The 21,164-nt window shown below is 38.6% G+C and overlaps 1 protein-coding gene across 1 annotated transcript in view; it reads left to right on the top strand.

Moving 5' to 3' along the window:
* The window catches only part of LOC118981214 (copper-transporting ATPase 1-like), a gene marked incomplete at its 3' end in the record, with an annotated part of 31,908 nt that extends 12,449 nt beyond the window's left edge, over nucleotides 1-19,459 (top strand). Inside the window, 5 exon segments of the mRNA XM_037037954.1 lie at nucleotides 422-1,150; nucleotides 10,732-10,938; nucleotides 15,448-15,611; nucleotides 19,212-19,424; nucleotides 19,427-19,459. Of these exon segments, the coding sequence (XP_036893849.1) occupies nucleotides 422-1,150; nucleotides 10,732-10,938; nucleotides 15,448-15,611; nucleotides 19,212-19,424; nucleotides 19,427-19,459 (1,346 nt within the window).
* Nucleotides 19,460-21,164: the final 1,705 nt, after the last annotated feature.

Below are 21,164 nucleotides of genomic sequence, written 5' to 3'. Positions count from 1 at the left end.
TGGGGAGAGAAACATCAGTGTTTCCCTCACGTGCCCCCTACTGGGGCTGCAACCCAGGCATGTGCCCTGATGGGGAATTGAACCGGTGACTCTTTGGTTCACAGCTGGAACTCATTTCACTGAGCCACACCAGCCAGGGCGAGTTCAGGGTTTTTATTACAACATGCCTGCGGTCTTCTTTATGTCTAATGTATGACTCTTCAGGCATGTAGAAACTTGGAGACCATAGATATAGTGGTCATATCTTTTTTTCTAGTCTCTGTCACTAATGTTTTCTGAAAAGAACAGAATTATTTTAAGAAAGGATAATAACAATGAGAGAGAAATGATTTTGTGCAATAGTGATTTGGTCTAAAGAATGTTTTCTGAAGCAGGCCAGGAATAACTGAGTTAAATAATTATTTTTCTTTTTATTAATTAGTCTCCCTTGACAACCAAGAAGCTACTGTTGTTTATCAACCTCATCTTATCACAGGAGAGGAAATCAAGAAGCAGATTGAAGCTGCGGGCTTTCCAGCATTCATCAAAAAACAGCCCAAGTACCCCAAGTTGGGAGCTATTGATATAGAACGTCTAAAAAACACCCCAGTCAAATCTTCAGAAGGATCACAGCCACGGAGTCTGGCATGTGCCGATGATTATTCCACAGCCACTTTCACCATAGATGGCATGCATTGTAAATCATGTGTGTCAAATATTGAAAGTGCTTTATCTGCACTCCAATATGTAAGCAGCATAGCAGTTTCTTTAGAGAATAGATCTGCTGTCGTCAAGTACAATGCAAACTTAGTCACTCCAGAAGCCCTGAGAAAAGCAATAGAGGCCGTACCACCAGGACAATATAGAGTCAGTATTACAGGTGGAGTTGACAGTACCTCAAACTCTCCTTCCAGCTCCTGTCTTCAGAAGCTTCCCTTGCACGTAGTTAGCCAGCCCCTGACTCAAGAAACTGTGATAAACATCGATGGCATGACTTGTAACTCTTGTGTGCAGTCTATTGAGGGCTTCATATCAAAAAAGGCAGGGGTGAAATCCATACTAGTATCCCTGGCAAACAGCAATGGAACTGTAGAATACGACCCTCTGCTAACCTCTCCAGAAACTTTGAGGAAAGCAATAGAAGACATGGGATTTGATGCTACCTTGCCAGGTAATTAATCTTTTTTTTTCCTTTGGTTTGTCTAATGTTCTTTTCTTGCTGGTTTGCTGATTCTTTTGTCTTTTATCAATGAGAAAGGAGTAATAGGCATTTTATTTCCACTTTTTGGAAATAAGTCCAATTTAAGTATTCAGTGATGTATATATACAGAGATACGTAAGGATGTTCGTGTAATTATTTAAAAAGTACAAACCTTAAATAAATCGTGATCTATCCATGTGATGAAATGTTATGAAGCCATAAAAATTGTGGTATTAAAGGTACCTAATGCCACAGGAGAGTGTCAGATATTTTGTTAAGTGAAGAAAAATAAGCTAAAAAGCTGAATATTCAGTTTTATCATAAATTTATAAGCACATGTATAAAGATTTATGCCATGTATATGTTATTTATGTGTATGAATAAAATTCCTGGCAGGAAATGAGCTAAAATTTTGACAGTGATTATTTGTAACTGGTAGCATAATGATGATTTTTGTTTCTGTTGTGCTTTTGCATGTATTTTAAGTTTTTTTATGACAAGGATGTACGTAGTTATGTATATACAGGATCTGGCACAAATAGCACCTTCTTTTTATTACAAAATCATAAGCATGTGATTCTGTAACATGATAATGTCACACTCAAGCATATCATCTGACATTTTAAGTGAAATGTTCAAATTAAAACTATAAATTATTACACCTATATTATTACCCTACAAACCACATTCAGGCCTTACTTCTGCCAGACCCTGTATAATAGGAGAAGCAAATGTTGTTTTTAAAAAGAAACAAGGTATGAAAAAAATCATTAAATTTAAATCGTAGTTTTGAATTTAGGCATTCAAAGTCTTCCCGTTTCCTGACAGCTCTTACCTTGGACTGAAACCAAAAATGTATATGCAGTGGAACCTAACCTATGTGAAGTTTTTTGGAGCTAGAATTGAACATAGCCTTGCATTAAACTAGAAATGCCCTAATGAAACTTCTTATTGTAAATAACAATAACTAATTCTCAGACCATGTCATCCTTAACCTTTGATCTTTTGCTCAGAATGAAGGGTATCAAATGACAGTATACTGTTTCCAAGCTCACTAAACCTGAGAAGCATAAAAATTATATTAAACCCATGCTTAAATTATTATGGTAGGTAAATATCAGTGGAAGAGGACCCACAGGCATATAAAACATTCTTCTCATATTCATGGCAAAAGGTAGAAATTGTAGGATTCTCATCTTTTAAAGTCAAGATAGAGTTCACATATGATAAAATTCACCATTTTAAAACATTTTCTTAAGATTTTATTTATCTTTAGAGGGGAAGGGAAGGAGAGCAGGAGAGAAATATCAATGTATGGTTGCCTCTCATGTGTCCCCTGCTGGGAACTGGCCTGCAACCCAGGCATGTGCCCTGACTGGGAATCGAACCGTGATCCTTTGGTTCGTAGGCCTGTGTTCAATCCACTGAGCTACACCAGCCAGGGCAAAACTCACCATTTTAGAGTATACAATCCACGGGTTGTTAGTATATTCACATAGTATTGCAGTCATTACCACTGTGTAATTTTAGAACATTTTATCGCCTGCAGAAGAAACCCCATACTCATTGGCAGTCACTCCTCATTTCCCCTACTGTTATCTACTGTTCTATTTTTGTTGTTATGAATTTGCCAACTCTAGGTACCATGGAAGTGTAGTCATAGAATATTTGTCCTTTTGTGTGTAACTACTTTTGCTCAGCATAATATTTTCAGGGTATGCAAATGTTCAGTGATATTCATAACATGAACTTCATTCATTTTAATTGCTGTTATAGTATTCCCTAGTGTGTATTATATACTTCATTTTGTTTCTCCATTCATCAATTAATGGAAGTGTAGGTTGTTTCCACTCCTTGGCTTATAAACAATGCTCCTATAAATAATATGTAAATAATGTTTTGCACAAATATATGTTTTTATTTCTCCTGGGTATATACCTAGGAGTTGAATTTCTGGATCATATGATAAATATGTTGCACATTTTTAGGAACTGTCAAACTCTTTTCAAAAGTAGCTATACCGCTTTACTTTCATACCTAGAATTCTCACTTGGATAAAGAAAACCTCAGACTGAGATTCTTATGCTCTAAAAAGAGATACCTAATTCCCTATACAAAAATTTATATAGCATATACCCTGGCTGGTATGGCTCTGTGGATTAACTGCCAGGCTCAAAACCAAAGGATTGCAGGTTTGATTCCCAGTCAGGGCACATGCCTGGGTTATGGACCAAGTCCCCAGTGCGGGGGGGGGGGGCTGTGAGAGGTAACCACACATTGATGTTTCTCTCTCTCTCTTTCTCCATAACTTTCTAAGGATAAATAAATCATTTTTTAAAGATTTTATTTTTATTTATTTTTAGAGGGGAATGAAAGAAGAGAGGTAGAGAAATATCAATGTATGGTTGCCTCTCATGTGTCCCCTGCTGGGAACTGGCCTGCAACCCAGCCAGGCATGTGCCCTGGACTGGGAATCGAATTGCGATCCTCTGGTTTGCAGGCCCACCCTCAATCCACTGAGCTACGCCAGCCAGGGCATAAATAAAATTAAAAAAAAAACCCCACAAAATTTATACAGAACGTTAAAATGTTGAAGAGCCTCCACTACTGAAACTCTGAACAGAGTATAAGAAATACATGATTGCAAGAGGAAGTAGTTATGAAAGCAGAAGAAAATTTAAATTGCTAAGATATTGGAAGTGAAACTGTATGAGTTAGTCATAAAAATGATTAAAATTTGTTTCAGCAAAATTTAGTTGTATCTGTCATCAGTTATAATTTTAAAATGTTTAAAATGACAGTATTTGAAATTACATTGATTCACTTTTCAGTAATTCATAATGTTGAATTATTCCTCACAGTTTCTGTTAAAACAGTTCGGCCTAAGTGTTAAATTATGTTGCCAATGATGGACACTACATAAACAAGTTTAGTTTACATCAATATCAGTCAAGGAAATTACACTGTGATATTGCTATGCCTGTTTACATACATAGAAACCCAAATTATATCACATATGATATGAAACACAAATATTTCTCATGATCAAATCTGGTATCTGTCATACTATAAACAAGGACCTCACCAACATTTAGACTGGATCCCAAAACAGATTTTGTCCTTTTCACTTAGGCCTATATTTTGCAACAGAGTCCACATTTGTATTTTGATAAGCTTCTAGGAAATTCATATCACACTAAAGTTTGAGGAGCACTGGTCTAAATAATTTGCTTCATTGACCTCTTTGAATAAAGTCCCTGAATTAAATCTATATTAGCATTGTTCATTTAATGTAATAATTATATATCATTAAATAATAGAATTTAGAATAGCTAGCATTTATGAGATTCTATATAACAAATGTGGGGAGAGCAAAAGTAGAACTTTCCAATTACTGTAGATGAATTCCAGAGGATTTGATCATCTCTGGCACCATGTCTAGCATCCGCTTAGTCCTTAGAACCATGAACACGACACGGTCAGTAACTTTTAGTAATGTCTTACATGTCAACCTACTCTTGTCAAGGGCTCTAGGATTTGATTATTCAACAAATAGTCACCAGGAGGCTGTTTTGTGCCTTGAATCTGTTAGGGTTAATAATCACAGTCATGGCCATGATGAGTAAATAGGTGAGACAAACCTTGGTACAGTGAATGAACATCACTGTAAAAGAACAGGTAAACCCTGGCTGGTGTAGCTCAGTGGCTTCAGCATGGGCCATGAATCAAAGGGTCGCTGGTTTGATTCCCAGTCAGGGCACATGCCTGAGTTGCAGGCCAGGTCCCCAGTGGGGGCCATGTGAGAGGCAACTACACATTGATGTTTCTCTCTCTCTCTTTCTCCCTCCTTTCCCCTCTCTCTAAAAATAAATAAATATTTTAAAAAAGAAATAGATGCTTTAAAAATGTCTTTAAAAGAACAGATATAATTGTCATTACAGCTACCCATATTATTAGAGTAAAAGGTGGACATCAAAATGACTAATATTCTGTGTTTCTCCTGCAGATCAATCCGTGTTTTAAGATGCCACCAAAATTGTTTTTTCAGTGTATTTTCTCCATTACCATTTAGTCCCCTTATACACCCCTCCCCTCAGTAATCACCACCGTTATCCATGTACATGAGTTAATCCTTTTTTGCTTGATCCCTCCATCCTCTAACCTTCCCCCAAAGCTGTCATCCTGCTCTCCATCTATGAGCCTAACCCCCACGTGTTGTCATCTTGTTCTCTCTCTGTGAGTCTGCCACCAGAATTGTTGCTGCCCATTTTCTGAATGGCAGTGGCAGTGTGGATCCAGGCCTCACAGCATAGCACTATGACCCGATCCAAAAAGAGAGGGATCAGCACATTTTGCTTCCATACCATACTAGTCCTGGATAAGCCATACATGTTAAAGAAGATAGTGAAGACTTCTGGCAAAGATGGAGGCATAGCTAGGTACATTTTGCCTCCTTGCACAACCAAAAGAAGAAGAACAACAAATTTAAAAACAAAAAATAACCACAACTGCCAGAAAATTGAACTGTACAGAAGTCCAACAACCAAGGAGTTCCAGAAATATTTATTTAGACCAGTAGGAGGAGCAGAGATGGGCAGCAGGGTAGAGAGGAAACACAGCAAAGTGGCAGCTGGCGGAGCAGCCAGTCCCACATTTGTGTGCAGATACACCAAAAAGAACAACTGGGGAGGAAGACAGACTGTTCAACCCAGGGTTCCAGCACAGGGAAGTAAGGCCTCAGAACCTCTGACTGAAAAATCCTGTGGGGGTTGACACAGTGGGAGAGACTCCCAGCCTCACAGGACAGTTTGTTGGAGAGACCCACAGGGTCCTAAAACATACACAAACCCACCCATTGGAAATCAGCACCAGAAGGGCCCAATTTGCATGTGGGTAGTGGGGGAAGTGACTAAAAGTCAACTGAGAGCTAAGTAAGTGGCACTGTTCCCTCTTGGACCCCTCCCCCAAATACAGCATGACAACACAGTGATGTAGGTTGCCCTGCTCTGGTGAATACTCTTAGCTCCACCCCCTACTATGTAACAAATGTGCTGAGACAAAAAAAATGGCTCAAATGAACAGATCAGAGCTCCCAAGAAAATACAATTAAGAGACGAAATAGCCAACCTCTCAGATGCACAGTTCAAAACACTGGTCATCAGGATGCTCACAGAAATGGTTGAGTATGGTTGCAAAATAGAGGAAAAAATAAAGGCTATGAAAATTGAGATAAAGGAAAATGTACAGGGAACCAACAGTGAAGAGAAGGAAACCGGGACTCAAATCAACGGTGTGGACCAGAAGGAAGAAAGAAACATTCAACCAGAACAGAATGAAGAAACAAGAATTCAAAAAAATGAGAGGCCTAGGAACCTCCAGGACAACTTTAAACATGCCAACATCTGAACATAGAGGTACCAGAAGGAGAAGAGGAAGAGCAAGAAATGGAAAACTTACTTGAAAATGTAATGAAGGAGAACTTCCCCAATCTGGCGAAGGAAATAGATCTCCAGGAAGCTCAGAGAGTTCCAAAGAAGTTGGATCCAAGAAAGCACACACCAAGGTATGTAATAATTACATTACCCAAGATGAAAGATAAGGAGAGAATCTTAAAAGCAGCAAGAGAAAAGGAGACAGTTACCTACAAAGGAGTTCCATAAGACTGTCAGCTGATTTCTCAAAAGAGACCTTGCAGGCAAGAAGGGGCTGGAAAGAAGTATTGAAAGCCATGAAAAGCAAGGACCTCCATCCAAGATTGCTCTACCCAGCAAAGCTATCATTCAGAATGGAAGGGCAGATAAAGTGCTTCCCAGGTAAAGTCAAGTTAAAGGAGTTCATCATCACCAAGCCCTTATTATATGAAATGTTAAAGGGACTTATCTAAGAAGAAGATGATCAAAAATATGAACAGTAATTTGCCAACAAACTCACAGTTATTATTAACAACCACACCTAAAACAAAAACAAACTAAGCAAACAACTAGAACAGGAACAAAATCACAGAAATGGAGATCACATGAAGGGTTATCGATGGGGGTGGGGAAGGGGGGAAAGGTACTGGGAATAAGAAGCATAAATGGTAAGTACAAAATAGAAAAAAAAACCCAAAAAACAAAATAGGGAGGTTAAGAATAGTATGGGAAATGGAGAAGCAAAAAACCCTTATATATATATATATATAATCCATGGATATGAACTAGGGGGGAATGCTGGTGGGAGGCGAGGTGCAGGGCAGAAGAGAATAAAGGGTAGAAAAAATGGGACAGCTGTAATAGAATGGTCAATAAAATATATTGGGGAAAAAAGGAACGGAGGGGGTGTTTTTAATGACCATCAAGCTTGTAATTCTCTTAAACAGAAATATAATATCTGAAGTTAAACTTTTACTAACCAGTTAAAGCAAACAAAATACTTACATTCCTTTCCTTTTTTGTAACTATTTTATCTTCTACTTTTTAAAAATATTTATTTTTAAAGAGAGCAGAGGGAAGAAAGAGGAAGAGACATATCAATGTACAAAACATCAATTTGCTGAAACTAATTTGAGCCATTTTTTATGGGTAACTCATAGTTTAACTTCCAGTATCTCCAATTTAAATTTTATTCTGCTTTCATAATTACCTCCTTTTGCAACCATGTATTTCTTATACTTCGTTCAGACTTTTAATTCCGGGGGCTCTTTAACATTTTAGTATTTTGTATAAGTTTTCTTTTTTTAAAAAGATTTTATTTATCTTTAGAGGGGAAGGGAAGGAGAGAGGGAGAGGAACATCAGTGTATGGTTGCCTCTCATATGTCTTCTGCTGGGAATGGGCCCGCAGCCCAGGCATGTGCCCCAACTGAGAATCGAACTGTGATCCCTTAGTTCACAGGCCCACGCTCAGTCCACTGAGCCACACAAGCTAGGGCTAAGTTTTCTTTCTTTTTAGAAATATTTTTAAATATTTTTATTTATTTACTTGTCTTTAGAGGGGAAGGAGAGAGGGAGAGAAACATCAGTGTATGGTTGCCTTTCATGCGTTCCCCTGCTGGGAGTTGGCCTGCAGGGAACTGGCCTGCAACCCAGGCATGTGCCCTGACTGGGAATCGAACTGCGATCCTCTGGTTCACAGGCCCGTGCTCAATCCACTGAGCTACACCAGCCAGGGCTGTTTTTAGAAATATTTTTAGAGAGAGGGGAAGGGAGAGAGAAAGAGAGGGAGAGAAACATCAGTGTGTGGTTTCCTGTTGTGTGTCCCCTACTGGGACCTGGCCTGCAACCCAGGCACATGCCCTGACTGGGAATTGAACCAGTGACTCTTTGATTCACAGGCTGGTACTCAGTCCACTGAGCCACACCATCCAGGGCCTTTTAATTTTTAAAAAAATATTTTATTTAAACTTCCTTTTAATTTCAAACTTAGAGAAAGGCCCCAGGAATAGTACAAAGAATTTTTGTTGACCTACTATGCTCAAATTCCCCAGTTGCCTCTCATTGTGGTCAATATTTCACATTTGTTTTATCATCCTCTTTCTCTATGGCAGACATATGTGCACACATATATAAAATCACTCATATATCCCTTTTTGTGAATCATTTGAATGTAAGTTGCAGACCTGATGTTTCTAATTGTTTTTAAGCCAGTTTTCGATAGTGTATTTATTCCTCACGTTAATTTCAACAATGAACCTACCAGCATTGAGCATCAGATTGGAAATCCTTATCTTGAAATTGGTGGAATCTTTTCTGATTGGTTTCTCAAGTGCAGGAAAGTTAACCTTTCTTTTAAATACATTTAAACGTAAGTACTGCTGCTACGGCCTGTAGAAAGTGGAAGATGGAAGCTTTTCCTCTTCTGCTTCCCATGCTAATTGGGGTAGAGGTCACAATTTTGAGGATCTTTGTTGAGAAGTCTCGTTGAGATAACTTAAAAGGGACTGACTACCTCTGTGACCTATTTTAATTGGATACTGTACTTTGAGTGTGTGAAAATTGCAGATTACCTTTTGTGTCTTACAGAACTAACTTACTCTGGAACAAGTCATAAAGGAATTTGCAGGAAGAACTTTTTTTTTCATATTCTAGGTTCAAAATGAAGTCTTGACAGTAATTATGAGAGAATTAAGATCTGGCTAGATTAAAATAATCCTATTTCCAAAGCTAAAGCTCTTTCCTTTGGGCAAATGGGCCTTCTTTTTGAGTTCTTTAGTATTCCCGTACTCTTTGGTAAATTCTGCCCTCTCTGTTCTGAATGATGCTGTCATCATCTTGAGCGCTTCACTCGAGACCAGAGACTGAGTAATTTCAGCATTGGGAGAATCTAGTCCTTTGCTATTCAGAGTGGCCTTTGCTGTACCCAGGCTGGTGGAAAAGCAGGATCTCAAGCCCTCCCCTCCATGTACTGAATCATAATCTGTATTTGAACAAGATTCCCCAGGTGATTTATGGGCTGTTGTTATACCGATTTGGGGAGTCTGTATCATTATTCATTAGGGAAATGGTCAGGCTTTTGTTAAAGTTTCTTCAAAGATGCCCTCCTTCAGCATCCTGAAAACCAACCCGGTCATGCAGGGCTTTCTCTGTGGGCCGTCCTTATAGATCTGAACCAGTTTCTTGCTCAAAGAGAAGAAAGACCAAGTTAGGTTAATGGAAATTTCCACATCACTTCTTTTCCTCCTTATCTCTGCAGGAGAGTTGAAAATCTTTAGCTTTTTTTTTTTTGCAGGTGCTTGGATGTGCTAGACAGAAACATTTTTTCTTTCTTGGCAGGTGATTAATAATACTGCACTGAATAAACTAAAACAGAATAGCACATTTTCTGAGACTGCAAAACTATTTTGTAAATTGCTTCTTGTTCCACTTACTATACCACAGAGTTCATTACCATGAGAATGCAAATTGTTAACATGATGTTAAAGATTTGTTCTAAATATAAAAGCTGTCTATTAACAAACTGCTCTCTACTTAGGGTTTGGGCTGGAAATAATGGCTGAAAGAACTTGATATGACCAAAGTTTTGTTTACTCTCTGCCCCTACCCAAAGAAACTCATTTAAAAAAATCTTTTTAGAGAGACAGGGAGGGAGAAAAACATTGAACCTGGTTACCTCTTCCACACCCCTACCTGGGGACCTGGCCCGAAACCCAGGCATGTGCCCAGATCGGGAATTGAACCAGTGACCTTTTAGTTCACAGTATGGTGCTCAGCCCACTGGGCCACACCAACTGTTTTTTTTTTTAATTTTTTGTTTGTATTTATTTATCCTTAGAGGGGAAGGGAAGGAGAGAGGGAGAGAAATATCAATGTATGGTTGCCTCTGCCGAGAACACACAATGTATTGTGTGTCCCCTGCTGGGAACTGGCCTACAACCCAGGTATGTGCCCTGACTGGGAATCGAACTGTGATCCTTTGGTTCACAGGCCCGTGCTCAGTCCACTGAGCTACACCAGCCAGGGCCACCAACTGGTTTTAAAGGAATGGATTGACAGTACCTAGGGGCAGATTGTTATGAATGACTAGGATGCAGCTGGAGAACATCTCAAATAAAAATACTCTTTCTCTGTCCACCAGATACAAATGAGCCATTGGTAGTAATAGCTCAGCCCTCATCGGAAATGCCACATTTGACCTCAACTAATGAATTTCATACTAAAATGATGACACCAGTTCATGACAAGGAGGACGTAAAGACTTCATCTAAGTGTTACATACAGGTCACTGGTATGACCTGTGCTTCCTGTGTAGCAAACATTGAACGGAATTTAAGACGAGAAGAAGGTGAGACATTCATAAAGCCTGTTGTTTTATATTCTAGTTTGAGGACTCTGTCCTTTCGTATGCATTTTGTTACCATGTCTGTGATTCTTGCCAAGAAGACCTCATAAACCCTATCAGTGATATTCAGGACAACCTTGGCTTTCTGACAGCTGCTTGCTGTTAGTGTTTTGTTCCCTTAGATGTAGCTCCTATCTCGTTTGCTTCAAGAGCACAGTTTAATGCCAGTGACATTTGTAGGGCAATAGCAGAAGGAAATACGTAATACTAGTATTCTTTATGGATTTTGGCTGCAGTGTATTTTAAGAAGTATATAAATTTCCCGATAAAGCTATGTTTAAAACTAATAAGTGGAATCCATAAATTTTAGTATTATTATACCCAGCCCATGAATGAGATGAAAATGAAGATTGTTTAGAATTGTAGGGGTGGGCAGAAGTAGGTTAAATTACCAGCTATCATTATCTAAAAGATAAATCATAAGTAAGGGTATGAAGTAATAACAATAATAAGAAAACAAATAATACAAATAAATGACACAGTAATTAATGAATAATACAAGAATAAACTTTCAAGTACACACAGCTGTAAACCTATTTTTGCCAACCCTGTATATTCTCTTCCAACAATTTGATCTTTGCTTGCAGTAAAAGTGATCAAAAGTTACTTAATATTATGTGCAAATTTTAATCCTAGGTTACAAATCTTAGAAATTCTACATTATTTATGAACATTGGGGTGCATAGGTTCTTTTGGGTTGGTGTTTCAGGGTTGTTAGGATACAATCCCAGCAGTGGAATTGCGGGGTCAAAAGGCAGTTCCATGTTTAGTTTTCTGTGGAATGTTTTAGCTTACAAATTTATGTTCATATTACTAGACAGTATGACATAGTAGATTTGCTAACCATAGAGATGTATGATTATGTTTACTGAGACTGAAGTGATAGGCTTAGTACTTAGGTAGCCCTAGCCCCAGATGTTGTAAAGATATATGTTGTTAGTTTCAAGGTCCAAATAAGTGAGATTAGTATAAGCTTATCCCTACTATTGGGGAAGTAACTCAAAACATATATGGTAATAATGTAGGCTTCTGGCCAGTAAAATCGCCTAATATATAAAGGCCAAAACATTGTAACCAAATGTATGTTATACAGAGCCATCTTCTTTTTTTTTAATTTTCTTTTTATTAAAGATTTTATTTATTTATCTTTAGAGGGGAAGGGAAGGAGAGGAGAGAAATATCAATGTATGGTTGCCTGTCGTGAGTCCCCTGCTGGGAACTGGCCTGCAACCCAGGCATGTGCCCTGACTGGGAATCGAACTGCGATCGTGTGGTTCGCAGGCCCGTGCTCAATCCACTGAGCTACGCCAGCCAGGGCTGAGCCATCTTCATTTCAATGTTATCTTGCCTTCATTCTGTCATTTTTGCATCTTTCATTTCAGCCTCCGTTACACTTAATTAAAATGCAGTCAATCGCTTCTCAGCCTTTTGGCCAAGATCAAGTGTAAAATGCAGTCAAGGCTAGAGCTTATATTACACTTTGACTGAAAAAGAAAAAATGGAAGGTTGCAAGCAAATGAAAACGAAAAGCCATATCTGAGGTTCCTGTTTAATTTTATAATCAAGTATCTTGGGGCAACTCAGAAATAGCCTTTTTCATGAGACAAGCAGTGCCTGTGTGAATTACAAATCTTTTATTTAAGGATTTTATTTTTATTTATTTATTTTTAGAAGGGAAGGCAGGGAGAAAGAGAAGGAGAGAAACATCAACCAGTTATCTCCCCCACATGCCTCGGCAGGCGACTGAACCCGGAACCCAGGCATGTGTTCTGACTGGGGATTAAACCAGTGACCTTTAGCTTTGCGGAATGATGCCCAACCAACTGAAGCACACTGGTCAGGGCTACAAATCTTTTTATTAAAAAATCTGTTAAGCTGATTCTCCCAGTTACTCTGTATTACCCCTTTACCACCCTTTAACCCAATTAGGAATATCATTGGCCTAGCTTGGATGACCACATTGACTTTTGGTTTTTTAAACCAGGTAACACTGGTCTTCACATTACATTTCTAAAAACAGAGACAAAGACTTCTGATTATAGTTTGAAGTAAGAATTTTTTAAAGATTTCATTTCTTTTTAGAGAGGGGGGAAGGGAGGGAGAAAGAGAGGGAGAGAAACATCAATGTGTGGTTTCCTGTTGTGCATCCCCTACTGGAGACCTGGCCCGCAACCCAGGCCTGTGCCCTGACCGGGAATTGAACCAGTGACCTTCTGGTTCACAGGCAAGCACTCAGTCCACTGAGCCACACCAGCCAGGGCTGAAGTAAGAATTTTTTTTTAATTATCCATAATTTATGTAAGTTTGAAACCTGTTTTTGAAACTTAAAAAAATCAGAATTGCCTTTGTATTTCTGTTTGGCTCTAGATTACATTCAATGAAAGCAAAAAGGTCTTTTCTTACTTTCTCTGTCCTCTTCTTAATGACACTTTCCCGTGAACTGTTCCTCTGAATTATTAGCCCAGAGAAGCATTTTATATAGAAAGCTTAGATTATATGAAGTACTTTGTTTTCTTATGAAAAAGTATTAAAAATTCACTTAGTTTTTTCTTTGTATCACCCCAAGCTGACTTACTAACTGTGCTGACCCTCATTCCCTGCCAACTAGCCACCAGGTGCCGCAGATTCCTAGAAAGAGCTGCCATTTCTCCTGTGTGTAATTAATTTCCTTCCTGGCAATGACAGTGATAGCTGGCCTGGAGAAGAGGAACGCTTGTTAACAAAAGACTTTCACCAGAGCACAGTGTGACTGTCATAAAATGAACTCCATTGTTCTGCTTCCAAGTTGTGTGGCAGTTTTTCATTCAAGGAGTAAGAGCACTTTAGATTAGTGTGTGCCAGACAGGAAAACTTGAGAATTTTAAGAAATGACTATTATTTGATAATATTATAATGTGTATGTTGGCACGTTCTTGGATTTCGTGCTACAACTGCAGTGATTTCCTACATTCATAGGTTCCTTTCTCTAGGACTCTCATTAGTTTCTAAAAATGCTTTATATTTACATGATAAGATCTCAACTGATTGCAATTCATGGGCCTACTTCAAACAAAACAAACTGTTAAATGAACTAATAAACAGTTATAAGACACCTGTGGGACTGTGAATGTTGCCTGGATAATTGATGATATCGAAGAATTATTTTAGGTATGATAATGGTATTGTGGTTATTTGTAAAGAGAACAATACCTTTTAAAAATATTTTCTTTTTATTCTATTACAATTGTCTCAGATTTCCTCCCTTTGCTTTCTTCCGCCCATCCCACCCTCCGCTCCCACAGTCCGTCCCCACCCTGTTGTCCATATCCATGGGTCATTTATACATGTTCTCTGTCTAGTCCCTTCTTTCTACCATTATCCCCCTCCCCCCATAGAAATATATATTTAAATGTTTACAAGGGAAATATAATATCTGGGATTTGAAAATAATCTGGGTAGAGGGCAGGGATTACTTGGCTAGGAATATAAATGAAACAAGATCAGCCTAGTATTATTGATAACTGTTAAAGCTGGGTAGTCAGAATATCAAGTTTATTATATTCTTTTGTATGTGTATATATACATATGTATAAAATTGAAAAATTGTATAATAAAAATTTTAAGAAATTAAGGCCCTTTTTTCAAATAATTTTATTTGGTTTAGGTTTAACACTATATAAAAGTTAACTAACCGATTTCTCCACATTCACTTTAATCCTTTCACAGTTAAGTGGAAAACAATATTATTACATTACTTTTTGTAATTTTTATTTTATTTATTGTTGGATTTTATTTATTTATTTTCAGAAGGAGAAAGAAGGGAGAAAGAGAGGCAATCAGTGTGTGATTGCCTCTTGTGAGCCCCCCACTGGGGACCTAGCCCACAACTCAGGCATGTGCCCTGACTGGGAATTGAATCAGCAGCCCTTTGGGTTGCAGGCTGGTGCTCAATACACTGAGCAACACCACCCAAGGCTATCTTTTAATTTTTAATTTTTAATTATTTTTAAAGATTTTATTTATTTATTTTTACAGGGGGGAAGGGAGGGAGAAAGAGAGGGAGAGAAACATCCATGTGTGGTTGCCTCTTGCGCATCCCTTACTGGGGACCTGGCCCACAACCCAGGCATGTGCCTTGACTGGAAATTGAACTGGCAACCCTTGGGTTCACAGGCTGGCACTCAGTCCACACCAGCTGGGGCCATTACTGGTTTTTTTTCTAAGATTTTATTTATTTATTTTTTAGAGGGGAAGGGAAGGAGAGAGGGAGAGAAATATTAATGTATGGTTGCCTCTCATGCGTCCCCTGCTGGGAACTGGCCTGCAACCCAGGCACGTGCCCTGACTGGGAATCGAACCGCGATACTCTGGTTCGCAGTCCCGTGCTCAATCCACTGAGCTACACCAGCCTGGACTCTTTTTTTTTTTAAATAAGGAGTTTTATATGAATTGTTTTCTTATCAATGTTCCTAGGAATATATTCTGTACTGGTGGCTCTGATGGCTGGCAAGGCAGAAGTGAGATATAATCCTGCTGTTATACAACCCCCGATGATAGCCGAGTTCATCCGAGAGCTTGGATTTGGAGCCACTGTGATAGAAAATGCCGATGAAGGGGATGGTGTTTTGGAACTTATTGTAAGTAACAATTTTAGTGTAATTAATTAAATTTTGAGAGAATTTTCATGAGAATTCAGAGAAGAATTCAAAAAATAATTAAAGTTAAAAAGATGAGTCATAAAAGGAAAATTAAGGGAACTGGAAAATGGTAAGATATAACTTTATAGTGACTTTCAAACATGAATGTAAAAGATAATCATCGTATCTCTATTACAAATCAAAAAAGAAGAATTTCGTTAGAATGAATAAATGAAAATCGAGTTTTAAAAATGTAATAAGATTCTTACCTATAACATGTAAAAGAATAAGTTCCATAGGATTATATCTATTTACATATGGGGAGGAGGGACAGAAAAAGAGGGGGTGAGAAACATCGATGTGTGAAACACTGATAGGCCTCTCACACGCCCCCTACTGGGGACCTGGCCTGCAACCCAGGCATCCACGCCGACTGGGAATCAAATGGTGTCCTTTCAGTTCACAAGCTGGCGCCCAGTCCACTGAGCCACACCAGCCAGGGCTTCTCTGGTGGTTTCTGACACAGTTTTCCAGAGGAAAGGGCTTTTGCACCCACTGAACTCCAGTCATGGCAAGTGGAATATTTCATAGAACCCTCAGATAGTTCAGATAATGAAAGTCTGCTGATAAAGAGGCTTTGAAGAAGCTACAACCTTTTTTGCCCATTCTGGTGGCTTTTGATGCTGTTTTTCACCAGGATTGTGAGCTGGTGGTCTTAATGACTATCACAGAGCCGGAGGGGAGGGGCGATTATAATGCCACATAGGTTGCTGTTTTATTGAGATTCATCTGATTTTCTTTTATTTCATCCTCACCCGAGAACATGTGTTCGTTGCTTTTAGAGAGAGGAAAGGAGAGAGAGAAACACTGTTGCAAGAAAGAAGCATGGACAGGTTGCCTCCTGCACATGCTGTGGACCGAGGATCAGTCTTGCAACCTAGGCATGCACCCTGACCAGGAATCAAACCCACAACCTTTCATTTTGGGGATGAAGCCCCAGCCAACTGAGCCACACTAGCCAGGCAGGGCTGATCTCATTTTCTTGAAGAAACGCTTCCTGCGTTGCTGCAAGCTTTTAAATACCAAATTTCTGAGAAAGTTGATTTTAACCATTTTTTGCCAGTTTTCTTATTGCTTTTATGAAGGATACAGTTTTTTAGAGATCCTTACTCCACCATTACTGATATGACCATAATAGGTATTGTTGAATAAGTGCTTTGTAATTTGTTGTATATTCTTCCGTCACTCCTCAGAGTATTTCAATAGTTTTGGTTTTTTTTTTTTTCCTTTTCAATTACAGTTTACTTTCAGTATTATTTTCTGTTGGTTTCAGGTGTACACCATAATGGTTAGATAGTCATATACTTTAGTGTTCTCCCTGTATACCCAGTACCCACATGTCACTATATCTAGTTATTATAGTATTAGTGACTATATTCCCTATGCTGTACTTTATATCCCTGTCACTATTCTGTAACTACCAATTTGTACTCCTTAATCCCTTCACCTCTTTTATCCAGTGCCCCACACTCCTTTCCTCTGGTGACCATCAGTCTGTCACTCTGTGTCTGTGAGTCTGTTTCAATTTTTTTGTTCATTTATTTTGTTCTTTAGATTGCACATATAAGTGAAATCAAATGATGTTTATCTTTCTCTAACTTATTTCACTGAGCACAATACCCTCTAGGTCTATCTATGCCACTGCAAATGGTAAAGTTTCATTCTTTTTATGGCTGAGGAATATTCCATTGTGTAAATGTACCACAGCTTTTTTATCCACTCATCTACTGACACTTGTGTTGCTTTCATGTCTTGGCTTTTATAAATAACTCTGCAGTGAACACAGTGGGGAATACATTCTTTTGAATTACTGTTTCGGGTTTCTTCAGATAAATTCTCAGAAGTGGAATTGCTGGGTCATAAGGGAGCTCCATTATTAATTTTTTTGGGTATCTCCATACTGTTTTCCACAGTGGCTGCACCAGTCTGCGTTCCCACCAACAGTGTATGAGGGTTCCCCTTTCTGCACATCCTGGCCGGCGCTTGTTGTTTGTAGATTTATTTATGATGGCCATTCTGACAGGTGTGATGTGATATCTCACTGTGGTGTTAATTTGCATCTCTGTGATGATTAGTAATATTGAGTATCTTTTCATATGTCTATGGGCCCTCTGTATGTCCTCTTTGGAGAAGTGTCTATTCAGGTCCTTTGCCCATTTTTAAATGGAATTGTTTGCTTCTTGGGTGTTGAGCTCTATGAGTTCTTTATACATTTTGGATACTAACCCCTTATCAGATAGATCATTGATGAATATCTACTTCCATTCAGTGGGTTGTCTTTTAATTTTGATGATGATTTTCTTTCCTTCGTAAAAGCTTTTTTGTGTAATGTAGTCCCATTCGTTTATTTTTTTGTTTCCCTTGCCTGAGGAAATAATCAGAAAAATATATTGCCAAGTGAAATGTCCAAGATTTTACTGCCTGTTTTGTTCTAGGAGTTTTATGGATTAGTGTTACCTTTAAGTATTTAATCCATTTTGAATTTGTTCTTGTATATGTTGTGAGAATGTGGTGTAGTTTCATTTTTTTGCATGTGGCTGTCCAATTTTTTCCAGCACCATTTTCAATAGTTGTTTGTGGAGACTTCCCTCCAGTTTTATCATTGCATTTTAGGGAAAATGAATTGATGAGCTCCTTACACACTCATTCCAAATTTCTGGCCCCATGACTTTAGAATATAGTGCCCAACTAAACTGTATATGATGTCAACGAACACATAGGGCAAAATTTTAGACAGATGTAGAGCACTTTTATCTTCCATTAACCTTCACTAAAAGTAATACTAACAGTTACATGATTTTAGCATAATGAAAAACTATATAGAAGGAAGCAAGGCATTGAATACAAGAAACAGTGAGCCCTGATTGGGTAGTACAGCTGGTTGGAGCGTTGTTCGATACACTAAGGTTGTAGGTTCGATCAACAGTCAGGGCACATACAAGAATCAACCCATGAAAGCATAAATAAATGGAACAATAAATCAATCTCGCTCCCTCCCCACTTTCCTCTCTCTAAAATCAATCAATAAAAAAAGAAGCAATGGGCCCTGGCTGGTGTAGCTCAGTGGATTGAGCGTGGGCCTGCGAACCACACAATCGCAGTTCGATTCCCAGTCAGGGCACATGCCTGGGTTGCAGGCCAGTTCCCAGCAGGGGACTCACGAGAGGCAACCACACACTGATATTTCTCTCCTTCTCTCCTTCCCTTCCCCTCTAAAGATAAATAAATAAAATATTTAAAAATAAAAAATAATTTAAAAAAAGAAGCAATGGTTTGTCAAATTCTCTACAAGAAGTGGTGACAAAAAGAGGAAGACTTTTCATGACATCCTCTTCTGTGTAACCTGTAGCAGCTGGACCATATCCTTGTTCAATGTGGTATAAAAGTGTTCTAATGATAATATCTAAAGCATAATCCTAGTACAGAAAGGTCTTGTGTGACTATCCCATGTTGCAACAGTTATTTTAATTTAAAGTAGTAGCTTATGTTTAATGGAGGAAAAAGTATATTTCTGAATAACAATGTGTTTGTCGTTAACAGGTAAGAGGAATGACATGTGCATCCTGTGTACATAAAATAGAATCTACCCTCACAAAGCACAGAGGGATTTTCTACTGCTCTGTGGCCCTGGCAACCAACAAAGCACATATTAAATATGATCCAGAAATTATTGGTCCCAGAGATATTATCCATACAATTGAAGTAAGTGCCACTTTCTTTGTTCTTGCCTGTTTAGTCAGCATACCCTTTGAATTGGCTTCTGGTTTGTATCAGATAGAGGGAATGAAGTAATCTTTGGTTACTGTAGACATCACCTGTCTCAAAATGTAATGCAAATGTGTCTGTCCTTTTTTGGTATTTATCAGGAAGCGCCAGGCAAAGGGATACTGGTGCTATAAATCAGGAGCTGATTTAAAGTAGAGATACACCATATTCAAAATGTATTTAGAAAATGTAGCTGAAATACAATTTATGAGTAAGATTTATGTCAATCATTAAGAAGTGAGGCATCCTGCTAGAAGCTTTATTGTTTGTTAGGTCAAAGCAAATGATGTATTTTTATGGTAAAGTAAGAAATTTAAAAGATTGAACCCTTTTCTTTGTGATAAATTTATCTTGTGTTCTTCAGGATGTCTTAAGTGGTAGCACACGTGTAAGTGCTTTAAAAATTTTAATATCGTCCCTGGCTAGTGTGATTCAGCGGATTGAATGCCAGCCTGCAAACCAAAGGGTTGCTGGTTTGATTCCCGGTCAGGGCACATGCCTGCGTTGCAGGCCAGGTCCCCAGTGAGGGGGCTCGCAAGAAGCAACCACACATTGATGTTTCTCTCTCTCTCTTTCCTCCTCCCTTCTCCTCTGTCTAAAAATAAATAAATAAATAAAATCTTTTTTAAAAGTTTTAATGTGATATACCATTGGTGTTCTAGTGATCTGCAGGGGTGTCCAACCTTTTGATGTAAATACCTTTTTGGGTAAATACCCAGAAGAGGCATTGCTGGGTCATATGATAACTATTCTTAATGTTTTGAGGAACTGCCACACTGTCTTCTATAGTGGCTGTACCAGTGTACATTCCCACCAGCAGTGAATGAGGGTTCCTTTTCTCCACAACCTCACTAACACTTGTTACCTGTCTTGTTGAGAATAGCCATTATCACAGGTGTGCAGTGGTATCTCATTGTAGTTTTGCTTGGCATTTCCCTAAGAGGTAGTGAAGTTGGAGCATCTTTTCATATATGTTTGTATGTCTTTTTGGGAAAAGTATCTGTTCAAGTTCTCTGCCTATTTTTTAAGTGGGTTGTTTGGTATTGAGTTTTATGAATTCTCTTAACCCTTTTTAGAGCTGTTATTTGCAAATAATCATCTCCTGTTGGGTTATTTGCCTTTTTTATTATATTTTATTGATTTTGCTATTGCAGTTGTCCTGATTCCCCCCCCCCCCCCGCTGTTCCCCTCATCCACTGCACCCTTCTCCGTCAGGCAATCCCTCCACCATTGTTCATGCCCATGGGTCATGCATTATAAGATCTTGGCTACTCCATTTCCTATACCGTAATTTACACCCTTATGGCTATTCTGCAACTACCTATTTGTACTTCTTAATCCTCTCACCTCTTCACCCATTCCCCCCCACCCCCATCTGGCAGCCTTCGAGTAACTAACTACTTTTCTCTTGTTTTCAAGATTCTCTACCTTTAACCTTTGGCATCTTTGCACCCATCATAATTAGGATTGTCTGTGCTTCCTACACTCGCATGTCTAGTTCCTTCACCAAATTAGGGAAGTTTTCTGTCACTGTTTTTTTCAGAGAGATTTCCAATTCCCTACTCTTTCTCTTCTTTTTTCCAAAATATATTTTATCGATTATGGCATTACAATTGTCCTATTCCCCCCTTTCATTCTCCTCCACCCTGCACACCCCTTCCCCATAATTCCCCCCTCCTTTAGTTTATGTCCATGTGTCACAAGTTCTTTAGATTCTGTATTTCCCAT

Source organism: Sturnira hondurensis, unplaced genomic scaffold (genome assembly GCF_014824575.4).
Source record: "Sturnira hondurensis isolate 20B ecotype Veracruz unplaced genomic scaffold, ASM1482457v3 Scaffold0001918, whole genome shotgun sequence".
Lineage (NCBI taxonomy): Eukaryota > Metazoa > Chordata > Mammalia > Chiroptera > Phyllostomidae > Sturnira > Sturnira hondurensis.
Note: the sequence above shows the minus strand (reverse complement) of the source record. Positions and strands in the feature narration are given on the sequence as shown.